The sequence below is a fragment of the Pteronotus mesoamericanus genome, unplaced genomic scaffold (assembly GCF_021234165.1).
Source record: "Pteronotus mesoamericanus isolate MK-2021 breed Mesoamerican mustached bat unplaced genomic scaffold, CSHL_Meso_final contig_25, whole genome shotgun sequence".
NCBI classification, from domain to species: Eukaryota; Metazoa; Chordata; class Mammalia; order Chiroptera; family Mormoopidae; genus Pteronotus; species Pteronotus mesoamericanus.
The window spans coordinates 10,369,035-10,385,443 of record NW_026555105.1 but is presented as its reverse complement, the minus strand read 5'-3'; the positions used below and the strand labels follow the sequence as shown (position 1 = coordinate 10,385,443).

The following is a 16,409-nucleotide window of genomic DNA, read 5'->3' as shown; positions in this document are numbered from 1 at the left end:
ACTAAAAACACTGTTCAGCTCCATAAAACCTGTCTGCAGGCCACATGGAAAGGCCCAGCTTATGACTTTTCCGGTGGCTATTTGTTGAATGAGTGAGTGAAGGATCTACAAGGAAATCATTGTAAAAGCCTCAAGAAAAGGCGAGGAGGAAGAGGGGGCAGAACTGAAAGGACCGCCCTTTCAGCCATGTCTACACCCTCTCGTGGGCAAGGTCCCCCTCTGGCTCTTTCCTCTTTCTCCCCTGCAGTGCTCGGCACACAGCAGCCGTAGGACTTGGTTATCCACTCGGCATTACCTAAATTCCTACTCCGCACCAAGTCAGGGTTCAACCAATGCCCTCTGCCTTGAAGTTCAGTGTGATGGGACACAGAGCCACAGCCAGGCAATGACAGTAGCGTGATGGATGTTCTGGCAGCAGTGTGTGTGAAAGGGCTATGGGAAATCTTCCCCCAACCCCAACTTTTTCTAGCAAGTAGAGAGAGAATCCAGTAGGTGAGCATATGAGATATGCCCCCAGCAAGGAGGAGGGGGCTGGAGCTTGCCAAGAGGGACAGGGGCCTTGAGCATTTGCCTGGGTGGTAACTCAAGGTATGGCTAGAGGTCTGCAGGGCGGGCTAACGGGAACTGCCACCATTGGTAGCGGGGGTAGGCGTCCATGCAAGGCAGCTCCTTGCCACCAACATTTCTGCGCCAGGCTGGCTTGAAACCAGGGCCTCCCCCGTTCCCCTGGGCTTTCATCTCCCTCTGGGCCCAAACTGTGATCCTCTGACAGGTGGACTGAAACCTGGAAATGGGGCAGGGACTTGCCCACCTCACCTCAGCCCGGGGCTCCTTTTCTGTATCTCAAGCCAGCCCTGGAAGGAAGCTTCCACTGCCGCTGCACCAATCTTACACATGAGCCAAGGAGGCAGCTCCCTCTTCCTCCCAGACCTCATCCTGGAGAGCTAACTCCTTGTGGAAGCTCCTGGAAAGGACCGCAGCTGAGATCCAGGGCTCCTACGTCTGAGTCCCATCTGGTCCCTTCCCCAGCTCTGACAGAGGGCTCTAACTCTGTGGACCAACCCTGGAAATCCATGAGCCCACTAAACTCCACGCAAACTGCCTGAGGGCAGAAGACAGACGTAGAAGCAACATTGTTCTAGCAGACCGAGAAGCACGGATTCCAAACTTGACTCTACCACTTCTAGTTGTGTAACATTTGAGCAAGTCATTGTACCTCCCTGAGCCTTGGTTTCCTCTCTGTGAAAAGGGGATAATTCTCACCCTCCAACATAGGGCCAAATGTGACCTGGCTGATAGATAGCAGGTGTTCAGGAACTGTTAGCGCCCTTCCGACGTCCTCCCTCTGGCTCATGCTGCTTCCTGGATGGCTTGGAGGTTTGCTTATGAAGGTCTCTGGGTTGCTCTCCAGGCTCACAGAATCGAGGGTAACACCATCCTGCCCTGAGCCTTTGGGGGAAGGGTCCCAGCCTCTGGGTGTCACTTCCCAGGCCAGGGTGAGTGATCCTGAGCGGCCATGCTACCACAAAACACTTCAGCAGGGGATGACCCTCTGCTCTGCTGAAGCTGGCTGCAGAGGCGTGCGGGAGGGGACAAGGCCCGGGTTTTAATAAATCTGAGAGTCTGGAGGCTCACGGGGCGCCTGGGCCTCCAGCTCTGCAGACCTGCCCTCCTGGGAGGTCTCGCGGGATGTCTCCAGAGACCCCTCCGACACCCCATCAATGCTGCTCAGCAAGTCTTCAAACTCCTGGTGGCCGCTGTTGCGCACGGCGGCTTCCAGAGCCTTCTGGCGCCGGTAGAAGTGAGAGAACTTATTGAAGATGATGGTGATGGGGAGCGCCACCACCAGGATGCCCCCGAGGATGCAGCCTGAGGCCGCCAGCTTGCCAGCCACTGTCACGGGCACCACGTCCCCGTAGCCCACGGTGGTCATGCTCACGGTGCCCCACCACCAGCAGGCGGGGATGGTGTCAAAGCCCGAGTCCTCTTCCTTCTCAGCGGTGTAGGCCACACCAGAGAACACTGACACCCCCACGGCCAGGTACAGCAGTAAGATGCCCACCTCGCGGTAGCTGTGCTGGAAGAGAATGGAGGATGCTGAGTCAGAGCTGGCATCGGGCATGTGGGGAAACTGAGGCCCAGAGGAAAGGGACAGGTCCGAAGTCACAGAGCAAAGTGGACCCAGCCTCCCTGACTCTCAACTAAGGCCTGTCAACTACAATAAGCAGCCAGACTCCCTGGGACTGACACAGGCCGGATTTCCAGGGTCCAGGGTGCCTGCTAAGCCCCATTTGTTGCTTCTAATGCAGGCGGCCAGTGGCACCAGCCAGTTAATGAAAGGCCTGTGATTTTTATGCTGTTGCAGAACCAAGAGAGAGCCATAGTTTATAGTCCACAGTGCAGAGTTAGTTTGGGGTACTTCTGGCTGGTTGATCTCATTTCTGATGATGACAAAAATATGTTCTGCCTCCCAAGGAAGCTGAGAGGACATACACGTTCCCTACAGCGCTCACGGAAGGCACTTGCCTAGGGGTGTGTATATTTGCTCTGGCCCTGAGGCCAAGCCCTAGGGTAGTCGTTCTCAAACATGGCAATTCTGTCCCTGTCCCCGGGGGACATTTGGCAGTATCTGGAGACATTTTTGATTGCCACAACCCGGACAGGTGGGCTACCAGCATCAAGTGGGTAGAAGCCAAGGATGCTGCTAAGCAGCCTACAATGCACAGGACAGCCCCACAGCAAAGCATGGCGCGGCCCCAAGGGTTTAACAGAGTCTGAGAACTCCTGGTCCAGAGTAGGGCCTCCCAAACTGTAATGTGCGGAGAAATCGTGTAGAGATCTTGTTTAAAAGGCAGAACTCAACTGAGGAGACCTCAGTTGCAATTCTAGCAAGCTGCCAGCTCATGAGAAAGCTGCCTAGTGGTCAGAGGTCTCACGAGAGCAAAGCTCTCCTCTGGAGTCTTCCACTTGTGCCTTGGACCCCGGAAGCCTCCATCAATACCCTTCTCCCTCCTTGCAGAAAGAGCTGGTAGCGCCAGGCCCTGGCTCCCTGCGTGGTGGAGGCAAGGCCGAGTTCTGGGACAGAGGGCTCATCCCTCGAGAGGCGCTGAGTTCAGGGTGTTTGGCTAATGAACACCGTAGGTCGTCACCCTGCCTGCACCCAGCATCCTGGCTGCCTTGCCACGAGAGCGTGAAAAAGGCTTTGCATCCCTTATGGGTGGAAGAAATCTATCAGCACCTTCCAGGGATCCGTAGCACGGTTCCACGGGGCCTTAGGGGAAGGAAATGTGGTGCGGGAGTCAGGCACAGCTGGTTCTTCTCTAGGCTCTGCCACTGACTCACGGAGGAGCCTCCGACAAGTCCTGTCACCTCTGGGAGCCTCAGTTTCCACATCGGCAAAGTAGCAATAATACTTGGCCCTGCTTAAACCCCATTTCCCTTGGGATAATATCCAAAATCCTGGGCCAGGAGGTCATGGCCCTTCGATATCCGGTCCCGTTCACCTCTTCAGCCTCATCAGCTGGCACCCCCCTCGTCCATGCCCCCCTCCCACCTTTCACCCTGTTCTCTCTTTGGGCCTTTGTCCAAGCTATTCACATGTCCTCCCTCCCCAAACCAGGCTAATTTCACCCACTGAAGGGTAAGATTCACCCCCAGCACAGGACCCGCCTCAAGGAGGATGCTCAATAAGCTGCAGCCAGGCTTTAAAAAGCCAACCTCAGGTTCTTCATCTACAGAAAGAAAATAAATAATAGCATCTTCCTGAGGGACTTATCCTGAGGATGAGATCGATAATGGATGTGGAAATGGCGCAGAATTAGCACTCAGTAAGTATTGGCTCTGGGGCTATTACTAGGCCTGGCCTATTACGTGTCACCTACGATATCTGTGCCGCCTGATAACGTCAGAATAAAGGCTTAGTGGAGGTGCCAGGTAGCGTCCTGCTTTGCATATTTTTGTGCTGTGTATTATTTGATATTTTTGGCAAGTAGATTAAAGTTGACCTTTGTTTTTTGTTTTGAAAAGGAAGCCCAGCCAAGCACTGCCTCAGTTTTCTCCCCTGGGACATGGAGAACACCGGAAGTTCTTCCTTACAGGGTTGTTGGGAAGGTCAAACTGGACGTGAAAAGTACACCTGTTATCTAGCCCTGTGTCTGGTACTAAGGATGTCATTTCAGTTCCACTCTGTACCTGGACACAGCAGGTCTGTAAATTCACCCGCCTCCCCCTCGACCCCCAACCCGGCCTCAGAGGCCCTACCTTGAGCGTGGCGCCCAGCGAGCGCAGCCCGGTGGAGTGGCGCGCCAACTTGAGCACGCGGAAGATGCGCATGAGGCGGAACACCTGCACCACCTTGCCCAGGTCGCCGAGGTCCTCGCCGCCCGCACCTCCCTGATGGCCGAGCGCCGCGCCAGCCACCAGCGTGAGATAGAAGGGCAGCACAGACACAATGTCAATGAGGTTGAGCGGGTGGCAGAAAAAGTTACGCGTGCTGGGCGCCAACAGGAGGCGCGACGACACCTCGAAGCTGAACCAGGCGATGCAGAAGTACTCGAGGCGCCTCAGCACCGGGTCGTCGCGAACATCTTCTGGGTTGCGACCCGCGGCCACCGCAGCCACCGCGGCTGCCGCCTCGCGGGCCTGGTACTCGGGCAGGCTGTGGATGCACATGGCGGCGATGGAGGCGAGCACCACGCCGATGGAGACGCAGCTGAAGAGCTTGCTGGGCAGCGAGTAGCCGGGATTCTCCATGGTGAGCCAGAGACGGCGGCGCAGGCGGCCGCACCGCGCTGCGCCATACCGCGCCAGCTCGCGCTGCACGTCGGAGATCTCTCCAGGGGACGGGTCCACGCTGCTCGGTGCGTCGCTGTCTTCATCCCAGGCACGCGGTCGCGCCACGCGCCGCTCCAGGTAGCGCGCGCGGCAGCACGTGGCCAGCGCGTTCTCCCCCAGGCCCCAGTAGTCGGCCTCTTGGCCAAAGGCGAAGACGCACAGCTCGTCGAGCACGTGCAGGCGGCCGGTGCGGTAGAAGTGCAGCAGTCCCAGGAAGAAGCCCGGATGCCGGTCGAAGTAGAACTCCCGCGCCGCCGCGTCGTAGTCATCGCACAGGCGCCGCGCTTGCTCCTCCGACGCTGCGGCCTGCAGGCGGCCCAACCGCGTGCCCGGGAAGCGCGCCAGGGCGCGCGCGCTCAGCCGCCGCCGCACGCCGCCCACGTTCACGCGCAGAGCCTCGTCGCTCCGCCGCCAAGGGGCCCTGGCGCCGCGCCCTGGGGACTCGATCACCATTGTTGCCGCGCTCCGGCCTAGGATACGGGAGGAGCCCGCTGAGGGTGGGGCGAGGGGCAGGGGAGGCCCCAGGACCTTCCTTGGAGGGAAGATCGTCAAATCTCCCGCCCCATTCAACTGGCAGGGGTGTGGGATGCTCAATGGGAAGCGCCTGGTATGCCCCGGTCGCGCAGTAGGTGTCAAGGGCCCTGTGGACTGAAGAGTCAGGTTTGGATTTGACTAGCCCTCACTCCCCGACAGGGCTTTGGTCACATCACTGAGCCTTCCTACCCTTGTTTCATCGGCATAAGCAAACGCTGAGCTCTAGAGCTGTGCCTTGGAGGATCATGAAAGCGGTTGAACAGCAGGATGTCCTAGCACCTGGCGGGTTTGGGGGGCGCTCATAGAGGACGTCTCCCTTTCTCAGACAAACTTGGATTTTTGGATCCCAGAGGTCTCCTGTGGGGCCTTGGACACACCAGCAGACTGAACCTCCTTAGCAAAGTTGGGGTGGTGAATGCTTACCACCTAGGGCTGTTCTGTTCTCAAAGAGCGTTCCCTGGACTAGAAGCGTCAGCATCACCTGGAAATCTGTCAAAATGCAAATTCTCAGCCTGCTCTGGACTTGCTGAATCAAGCTCTTTGGAGATGGGGACAAACAGCTGTGTATTAACAAGCTCGGAGGGTGATTGTGACACACGGTCAAGTTTGACAGCCATTGGCTTAGACTATTTAAAGCGTCTGTCAGTTCGAACTTTGACGTTCTTGGGTGACCATAGACAAGTCACGTCACCTTTCTGAGCTTCTGTCAAGTGGAGACAAAAATATCCACCTCCAACTGTGATTGAAAAGGTTAGATGAACAAATGTCTTTACCGGGCCTGGCACCCAGAAGAGGTTTAGTACATTGTCCACCTGTTTTGCTGTCTCCCAGGGTCAGGCAAACCTTTGTCTGTCTCCTCCGGAGAAACACCTGGCACCTGGAGGAAGACGCTTTTCTCCGCATTAGTTTCTTGCACAATGCAGACAATAGCATCTGTCCCCAAGGAAGGCTGGTGGATCAAGGTAGGCTATGGAAGTGTTCGGCCTTCGTGGCTGCTAAGGAGGTGTTAGACCCTGCCTCTGACCGCTGTCTCCAAGCTCTGCTGGAACTGAGGGCCAGCCAGTGACTCACCTCCTTACCTCGGTAATGTCATCTGCACTGTGGATTCAGTAATGCCTGCTTCCCGGGGTGGACAGGGATTGAATGTGCATCAAGCAGCTGGCCCAGTGCCTGGCAAGGAGTGGGCGGGGCATTCTTCACTTACCCTGGGCGTGACGTTAAGCAAGTCGGGGTTTTGTCCTTAGTTCTGTTGCTTGTATGACCAAGGGCCCGTCTCCTCCTGCTCTGGGCTTTAGCTCCCTTGTCTACAGAACGGGGATAATAGCACTTCAGCTGAAGGGTTATTGTGAGCATGTGTGCAAAACCCCTGGAACACAGTAGGTGCTCAGTAAATGCTCATCCCTTGCACGCCTCTCTGGTCAGACCTGGCTTCCGATTCTGAGCCTGCCCCTTACTGCTGACCGTGAGCGGCTCCTCCCCTGAGCTTCACTTTCTCCGTCTGCAAAGTGGGGCGTGCTGTCCTTTCCCTGGGAGCTGTGGGGGCGACACCAGGCAAGGTGGCTGCCAGCAGCACAGTCCCTGGCACACGCAATGTGCACAGTAAGTGCGTGCACTGCAGCTGCCTCCCACGCCTCTTCTGGGACTTGGCTTCAGAAAATGAAGCCTCCAATCCAGTTCCAGCACCCATGGGCTGCCCCTCTGTGGGCCAACCCTGGCCTCTTCCTGGAACTCACCTTCCTGCTCTTTGAAATGGGACAATTATTAATTCAACAAACCTTCCCCGACAAGAATCTGAAGACCAGTGAGAAAGATTAAGTGATGTGCTCAAAATCGTCCAGCTAGTCCATGGCACAGGTAAGGTGAGAAAGTCGGTTTTGTGATTCTCAAGACTCTTTCCACGCTCATTTTGATCACCTACTACGTGCCGGTCGCTTCTCTGGGCTCGGGGCACTCCTCAGTGGTTTGAATCCCTACCCCAGCGCCGCTGGAGAGGTGTGCTAATCCCGTTTCACAGGTGAAGGAACAGGATCAGCCCAAAGTGCTGTCACCCCACGTTGCTCCCTCCTCGGGGTCTCAAGGAGACTGCACGAGCGCCGGGAGCTGCAGGCAGCCCCCGCCCCTTCCCCCGGGCCACGCCCCTCCCGGAGGGCGGCCCCTTACCTGCAGCCCAGCGCGTCCGTCCCGGAGGCGCGGAGGCCGGGGAGCTGCTGGCCGCCCGGGGCTGCTGTGCCCGGCGGCCCCGCCGAGCCTCGCTGCTGCGGAGGCCCTGCTGCCTCCTCCTTCCCTGCCTTCGTCTGTCCCCCGCGGCTGAGGCCGCATCGATCGCTGCCGGGGGAGGGAGGGAGACCGCGGGCGGCCGGAGGCGGTGGTTTCTATTCCTGACTCGGGTTGGGGTGTGTGAGGGTGTCTGGGGACTGGGCCCTACAGCCAGGACATCCTCCCAAGTCAGGGACCAGGGGGAAGAGGGGTCACTCAGAGGACGGGGCCCCCTCTGAAGAGGTATTTCAACCGGAGCTTCTCTGACACAGGAGAAGCAGTAATAAGAGCTTCCCAAATTGACACGTGCCAGTCACTCCGATTCAGGGGAGTTGTCTAAGGTATCGCTGACATAAGCTTGAGAAGGACAGGGGCTTATGTTCCCCCTTTTACAAACGAGGCCCAGTCACCTGCTCAGGGCACTCAGCCAGGAGCTGAGATAGGAACTCACGCCCTCTAGGGCTGCCCCTGGGGATCTGCTTTGGGGAGAAGGTGACCTCAAGCGGAGGCAAACCCCAGGCCCTCCTGAGGCTGCTCTGGACCTGCTCGTCCCTGCTGGCTGTGATGCCTGGGACAGAACTCTGGGCACAGGCGAAGTGCTCTGCAATTTTTACTGTCATTGATGTTATCAGTATCTAAGGGGGCCTATGGTATGGGTTAATCCTGGTGAGAGCCTCTGTTTCTTCAGTGTCAAATGGGAATTAGGGGGCCCATCTTTCTCAGTGTTATAGGATGGATGAACAGAATGATGTTTAAAAGTGTGAGAATTGACTACAGTTTAATAACCATGCCCTGAATTAGACCAGCTCTTACTGCAGTCAATTTGCAACAAACATCCACCAAATCTCACTGGCTTCCGGTCACAAACATTCACTTCCCTCCTGCAAGTAAGTGTGAGGACGGGCCGAGGCACCTCAGCCTGTGCCCCGTGTCTTTCGTGCTGAGACCAGTGGCTCCTGGGCAAGTTCTTCTCACGGCAGAGGGCGGAAGCTGCAGGAAGGCTGGTGCCGTGCCCTGAAACGGTCACACTGTCATTGCGCCCACAGTCCGTTAGCCAAAACAGGCTCAGGGCCAACCGCCTAATCATGGGACCAGGGAGGGATACGCTCGCCCAGTGAAGCTGCGAAGAGGGAGGGGAGGGGAGGGGTGTGCGTGGACAGGCAATACGGTGTGCCCTATTATCTATGCTAAGCGCCTGAGTATATAGATGGGGAAAACTGAGGCCCAGGAGGAGTAAGGGAAATAGCCTCGCTCACAGCGTCAGTGGCTCTCAGGGTGTTCTTCTCCTCTCCCAGGCCTCACCTTGTATCCCTATAATTAGCATTTGCTGCTTTGGAGTCAACAGCTCAGGCATTTGAATCCCGCACGAAGGACTATGACAGCGAGGAAGTAGAATTCTTTCCATCTGCCAGCAGGGCAGACAGAAGAGCAGAGCAGTGACGCCCCTGTAACCAGGGTGCATCATGCAGGGAACAAGGAAAGAAGACCCAGGATTCTCAACTCTGCCTCCGCAGCTGGCTGGCCAGCCCCAGCTTCGACCAGTGCACACAAGCAGACCCAGCAGAAAAAGCAGGGAGCAGTCTGTCCCTTCCCCCCCACCCCGCCCTCACCCCCTGCAAAGCCTGGGTGAAAAGGGCAGGCAGGAAGGAGTCCAGCCCTCTGGGTCCAGGACTGTCCCTTGGGATGGCTGTCGTTACTTCATTGACTTCCCCCGCTCCTCACGGGGCCCTGACTACAGACTGAGCCCCTCGAGAAATGGAGGTGAATGAGGTGTTATCCAATGGTGGATACAGACGCGCTCCCCGAAGTAATGACACCTCAACTGCTCTTGAGACATTTCCCCAAATGTGGAGCAATTTGAAATGACCTTAGGGTGTACCTGGGAGGCAATGTTATACAACACTGAGTCTTGGGAGAAAGAGCCCCCAGGGAGACAGTCTCAGGTTAGAGACCTGTGACGTGAAGCTCTTTAACCCTTGCTGACCTGCATTGATTACAGCGGAGAGCTGGCTTCAGGCTCCCAGCCAGGGCAGGTGGCAGTATCCAGCTAGAATTTAATAATGTTATTTAATATTGTTGTATCAGACATGATTTTAATGGAACTTAGCTGTTTTCATGGCATTTGCTTTTGCAATTATATTTTCTTTGTGGCAAGTGATCCTGCTTATCCCACTGACAGGAGTGACATCGAGATTTTCTTTTGACAGTATTTATAGATGAAAGTGAGTGCCCTTAAGAAAAAGCACCGGATAACCCGGGGCCGGGGCAGTACAGGGAACAGCCCGGGGCTGTTTTTGCAGGCAGGAAAGTGGTGTGAACAGACACGCTCAGGAAACTGCTGAAACATACTTCCAGGTGGTCCGGCTGCCGGAGGTGGGGGTTGGGCCCCCCTCCAGGGAGAGGCCTACCTGAACCGGGCATTTTAGGTGGAAGAAACACGTGTACAAAGAGATGTGAAGGTGGGTGTTAGGAAGGATGAGGAGCTCATGTGGCAGTGGTACCAAGAGGAGTCCTCTGAGGTCTGGCCATGGATTTTGATTCCCAGGAGGAAACCCCAGGGGTGGACGCGTGGCAGGGGAAGTCACAGCAGGTCGGTGTTTACCGGAAGGTTGGAACTGCTGCTGGCAGAGATGCTGCTGCCTGGGCGGCAGGTCCCAGGCCCCCTCATCATCTCTTCCCCCTGGGAATGCCATCCGGAGGTTCAGAGCCACGGACCCTGAACCAGAATTAGCCTGAGGAGAGAGCAGGAAAGGGTTAACCACCTCCCATAATAGGGCTCTGATCCCCCTTCCGGACCCCATCAGCCCAGCCCTGCTGGTCGCTAAGGTAGGACTCCCCACAGCGGCCGGGCTTTCGCGACGGTGGAGGGAAGCTCAGAGCCCGTTAGGGTTGTGGTCCAGGGGGCATGGCAAGTTCACCAAGAGAACCGAGGATCCCCAGTCCCTCCATCATCCTGACAGGACCCCCACACCCCATCCACCTCCCCAATAATGGCCACAGGGGGGCGCCGGCTTCTGGGGAGGTATCCTGCCGAACTGGGTGGAAGCTTAGAGCTGGGGCTCGGGGAGGGAAGGAACCGCCACAGCCCCCAGAGCCCCACCTCTGACGGGGCTCCGGCAGTCCCGGCCGCAGGCGCCCAGGCAACACCGGCTGAGGCCCCGGCAGTCGGAGTCGCGGCGGCACAGGTGCTGAATGGGGCTGAGGCACTGCAGTCGGTCCTCGGGGCAGGCGCCCTGCTTTACTGCAATACAGGGGCTGGGTGAGCGCGTCCTGAGCCTCGGCCCGGGGCTGGGCGCTTGGGCGGTCGGTCAGCCGGGTGGAGAGGGACACTCACCTGCGACCATGCGGACACACTGGCGGAAGCAGTTTTTGTAGCAGCACTTCATCATTGAGGGGCACTGGCTGTCCCCCAGGCACTGGTCAGGCACCGACAGGACGCAGGGCTCATCGTCAGGTGGACATCCCCCCCGTCTCTCTGTAAGAGAGTCCCCCAAACATCGCAGCTGGAGGCAGGTCAGAGTTATGGGGTAAGGCTGACCTGGGGCCCCCGGCTCTGAATTCTCCCTTCAGTCCTTGCCTGTCCTTTGGCCAGTTATTATCTGTATTTTGGGGTGAGCTTGCTTTTATTTATTTACTTCTTCTTTAGTCCTTTTATTGAGGTATGATCCACATAGCACATTTTGTTAGTTTCCACTGTAAAACATAACGATTCAGTATGTTATATGTTGCAAAATGATCGCCACAATAAGTCTAGTCAACATCCGCCATCATACACTGTCAAACGCTTTTCTTTCTTGTGATGAAAACGTTTAAGGTCTACTCCCTTAGTAACTCTCAAATATGCAATAGTCTTACTAACTATGGTCGTCATGCTGAACATTACATCCTTGTGACTTGTTTGTTTTGAAACTGGAGGTTTGCACTTTTTGACCCCTTCGCCCCTCTACTTCTGGCAACCACCAGCCTGTTCTCTGTATCATGAGCTTGGTATTAGGAGGTTTTGTTTTCTTTTGTTTGTCTTTTAGGTTCCACATACAAATGAGATCGTATGGTATTTGTCTTTCTCTGCCTGACGTACGTCACTGAGCGTAAGGCCTTCAAGGTCCATCCTCGTTGCAAATGGTTGGCAAGTGTTGTTTTGCTTTTGCTCCAAGCCTCAGTTTTCTGTCTGTGAAATTGGAAATTGGACCCCTTCCTTCTGGGCAGGTTGAAGACTCAGATGACACAAAGGACAGGGGGAAAATGAAGTTCACCTGCGCTAAGAAGGCCACACGTGGTACAGCCCCTGCCTGCCTCTCTGGCTTCATCTGCTTCACTGTTTGTGGCCGCTGGTCCACTCCAAGCCACCTCTTTTTGCTTCAGCTGTGCCCTTCGCCCGGGATGCTCTCCTACAGCCCCTCCTCAGGTCTCAGCTGAGACACCACATCCTGCTTCTTGGCCCCAGGTGCGCTCGGTCAGCCCACCGCACCCCATGCACCCCCAAAGGATCTTTCCTCCAGAGTTGGTGGCTCTGCCTCTCGTGCTTGGCCAGCAGCTGTGACCATAGGCCCCCCCTCCCCCGCCAGCTTTGCTCCCCGCGAGGCTGAAGCACAGCTCTTGACCGGGGGCTCAGGAACTGTTTGAAAGAAGAAGGTTTGAAGGGAGAACCAGCACCGCAGGGGTGTCACGGTCGGCAGCCTGGCACATTGTCACACAGTCACCATCAGCCATGTCTGCGATGTGCTCGTCACTGCTGCAAATGGCATTGTTTCAGGGATTGGTATTAACTTGGTCTTCCAGGCAGTCCTCTGAATGGCTCTAGAATGTTCTGTCCTGGAGCTTACCTAGCCACTCTTCTGGGTAGGATTTTGGGCCATTTCCAGATTTCATGCAAAAGGCTTGAATCAGTATCTTCCCCCATTTAGAAGGAGGAATCAAGGCCTGAAAGGGGCAGTGGCTGCCCAGACCCACACGCATATGGAGCCCTCACCTTTCGGGGCAGCGCCCCTGTGACCTGCCCTCCCCTCTGCTCCGGTCACCATTGAGCCTTGGGAACAAGAACTCGCTCCTGGCCTTCACTTCAGTCTAGCATCTGAGAAAAGGGTCAAGAGCCACCAGAGGCAGCCGGATCCAGCGCTGTAACTTTACTTTGTGTCCACCTTCGCCCTCCAGCCCCTGACTGGGCGCCAGCTGCACACATAGTAGGCACCTTGCTCACACTGTAAGCGCTCAAAGTCAACTTGAGTTGTGTAATTGGGTTGGCTTAAAGTTTAAGGGTGATCAACCCGTGGCCCGCGGGCCGCGTGCAGCCCGGAATGGCTATGAATGTGGCCCAACACAAAATTGTAAATGAACTTAAAACCTCGTTTCTTGCTCATTAGTTTTCGTTAGTGTTTGTGTATTTAACGTGTGGCCCAAGACAACTCTTCCAGTGTGGCACAGAGATGCCAAAATGTCAGACACCCCTGGAACTGAACTGCTGCCCCCTGCTGGAGAAAGAGCAGCTTAGCCTGTGAGGGAGCCCCTACCCTGAGCCTCTTCCTCCCAGGCGGCGGGCGGCGCAGAGGAGCTGAGGTCTGGCCCTGGCCGGAGGTGTCAAGCCTCAAGAAGCAGGGCCAACGGAGCTGCCTGAATGGAGAGCAGGAGCTCCCTGTGGGCTGGGCGGAGGGGGGCGGGTCAGGTCACGGTCCCAGAGGAGCTTGTGGGGGTGGGGCGGGCCAGGACTGGAGTGGAAAGTGGCATTGTTTTAGGGATTTGTGTTAACTTGGTGTTTTAGGCGGCCAGCCCGCCGCACCCTGTCTTTGAGGCAAGACAGACAGACAGACAGGAAGGGAGGATGAGAACTGGCATTTCAAGCGGACAGAACTGTGGCAGCAACAGCGTGGGGCGGTGCAGGGACAATGGTGAGAGAGTCTGGCAGGTTTCGCTCAAGGCTTCCTCTACCTTTCCTAAGCTCCCCAACCACCTCCCCCCATCCAGGCTCCCCACCCGCGGACGTGCACCCAGAAACACGGGCACGGACACACGCTGACAGCCCTAGGATACGTGTACACCTTCCGGATATGCTGACTCAGAGGACAGTCCCGCCCCTTCAGTCCCGCCGAACTACACATAATTATGCACACAGACTTAGGGACGCGTACATAGTCAAATACGCAAGTGCACTTAGATGTACGCACACTCTTAGCTATGGGCTTGCCTGTATGAAATGCTGATGTTCAACCTTTTGGATTTACAAAACTAGCAATTTCATATGGTTTGACTCATTCATGTACGTGTGTGTATCTCTTATAGTTTTATGTAAGTATAAATTCAGTCATATATGTGCATCTGAACAAATATACAGGCATACGGCCATATATACATGCCTACTCACATAAATACAGGGGTGGACAAAAGTGGGCTTATGGTTATTCATATGGAAAATAAAACAATAATAAATAATAACAAGAATAAACCGTGTTTTGTAGACTCACAACTATAAACCTACTTTTGCCCACCCTGTACACACACTGGGAATCACACCTACATTCAGACATACATACACAGTTATGTATGTGTAAACACATAGCATATGTATGGGTATGAGTGGAGACATGAACGTGCACACACAGCCGTGCACACAACCATACACCCAGAGCTACACAGACACGGACCTCTTCACAACACAATGTAACCATTGAAAACACTTGTGAGACACCTTCTATCAGGGACTGTGCCAGCTTCTCACTGTCAGAGACCCCCCGACGTGTTTGAGGGCATGTGTGGGGGAGGCAACGGAGGGAACCTCATAAACAGAGGTGACTGTACTTTCACAGAAAATAAACAGACGTCCCTTCCCTCACTCTGCTCTTTCCTCCCCTGTCGGAATGTCTGCCAAGCCAGGCAGCGATCGCATGGGGAGATCAGGAGGGCGGAGAGGCGACAAGATGGGCAGGCCAGCGTGTACTGCTCCTCAGGATGCTGTCTACCTGTGCAGTGAGACTTCACTGTACAAGGAGTATGTCTGGGAGGCGGGTCTTCCCGAGTCCAAAGACCTGCCCTCAACTGCCACCTTTGACATTGACTCAGAGTCAGTCTTTGGCCTTGTGCAAGTGGTTTCCCACTTGCAAAATGGAGATAAAAATAGTCATGACCTCACTGCCTCGCCGTGGGGAAGAACGTGGTGGCGGCAGGAGTCACAGCCAGCGTGGGGTCTGGCCTTGGAACGTGCCAGCATCGTTCCCTCCTCAATAACCTGGCAGCTCTGAGTGCTCTCCTCCCCAGACCGCCTCATCCCAGGGAGAGAGCCCTGCCTCTGAGGGAGGCTCAGGCCGGACTGGAGGGGCGCAGAGGAGGCCAGGAACTGCTCCCCAGGGCCCCTCAGAGGAGGGGAGCTGTCCCCATGACCGCGTGCTTCCCCAGGGCAGGGCCAGGGTTACACAGGTATATGTAGGTCAGAGGGTTCCATCCCCAGAAGGTCATGGAAGTGGAGGCCTCACCCAGGTGGGGAGGCACCTGTCTAACTACTCTGGCAGCCCGGGCTCCCGTACCTGACAACAAGCCAGCCCCAGCCTTTTGGGGGGAGGCGGAGAGAAGAGAAGAAGGGCTACAACTTCCTCCCAACAGATCCCAGATCCCAGAAACCACACCCCTACTCAATTCCTGAGTGGCTTCCACAGACTGGGGTGGGGGACAGGGAAGGCCTGAGACCAACAGAAACAAGATGAGTCGGGACCAGACTGGGCACGGCGTTGTTGGCCACAGAGGACGACAGATCCACACACCTCTGCGGAGACAACCAGGGCCGGGGGGTACACACGGGCTTGTCCCGCCAACGTGCAGAGGCACAAAGATACACACGTACAGCGCAGGGATGGGCATGCGTGCACCCAGAATCCCCCACTCAGCTGTGTAGAGGGCCCAGACGAGCTCTGAGAAACTGGCCAGAAGCTGTTGGCAGACATAGACATAGGCAGGCTGACGGGCACGAAGAAGCACAAACAGGATGCAAGCACTAAGAAGCAGACACCCACGCACACACACAGACACGCACCGAGTTACCTGCCTCTCCCAAACGCGCACGCCCCCCAGACAGGGAGAGACCACCTGGTACCTGGAGCAGAGGAACCTGTCCACACTCACCTCCATTCCTCCTGCCCAAGGCAGCAGGCAACTGGCTCCCCAAAACCAGGAGGGCCACCAGGAGGAGGTGGCTCTGCGGACTCATGTTTCTGCTGCAGCACAGCAAGTAACAAGGTCAGGGCCCAAGGACCCCCAAATTAACACCTCTGGCCCCGAGGAGGCTAGAGCAGCTGTGTACGGGAAGAAAGGAGAGGGGGTGGATGGAGTAGCAGGTGTCTGCCTCATCCTGGCCCCACCCCCTGTCCAAGAGCACAATGCAAGGGTGCTTGTGCAAGAATTGATGATGGGTGGGGGCAGGACCTGGGAACTGGGGGCTAGACCCAGTGCCACCTGTATTGCTGAATTGGTCTGTAATCTTGGGCAAGTCTTATCCCTCACTGGGCCTCAGTTTTTCTCATCCATGTAATGGGTGAAGGTTGTTGAGTCAAATACTCCCTTTCCTAGCTCCCTAAGATCTTGAAGCCCTAGCAGTGGCTTAGGTAGGGGGTAGAAGTCAGCTATGATATGCAGAGTTCTGGGTGCCTAGGAAGCATTAGGGTTAGGACCCAAGCTCCCTACTGGAGAAGACTGGCCCTGGCTGGCACCACGAGTGGGGCCGGCCCTACCCTCTCTTCCTGGGCTTCCATGGAAGCCGGAGAGACAGTGCTCCCTGCCTTTGATGAGTTCACCTCCAGTGGCATCTG

At 56.1% G+C, this 16,409-nt stretch overlaps 2 protein-coding genes across 2 annotated transcripts; both read right to left on the bottom strand.

Annotated features, from left to right (window-relative positions):
- Positions 1-1,606: 1,606 nt before the first annotated feature.
- On the bottom strand, positions 1,607-5,644 carry KCNS1 (potassium voltage-gated channel modifier subfamily S member 1). The gene is made up of 3 exons (XM_054573391.1): positions 5,602-5,644; positions 4,261-5,303; positions 1,607-2,077 (listed from the first exon to the last, which is right to left on the bottom strand). Exons 1-3 carry the CDS (start codon positions 5,612-5,614, stop codon positions 1,607-1,609), a joined length of 1,527 nt encoding a protein of 508 aa, XP_054429366.1. The 5' UTR covers positions 5,615-5,644.
- A 3,058-nt stretch (positions 5,645-8,702) lies between these two features.
- On the bottom strand, positions 8,703-15,811 carry WFDC5 (WAP four-disulfide core domain 5). The gene is made up of 5 exons (XM_054574060.1): positions 15,727-15,811; positions 10,958-11,098; positions 10,724-10,864; positions 10,226-10,339; positions 8,703-8,743 (listed from the first exon to the last, which is right to left on the bottom strand). The coding sequence occupies exons 1-5, from the start codon at positions 15,809-15,811 to the stop codon at positions 8,703-8,705; spliced, it is 522 nt and encodes a 173-aa protein (XP_054430035.1).
- Between the last annotated feature and the right edge of the window lie 598 nt (positions 15,812-16,409).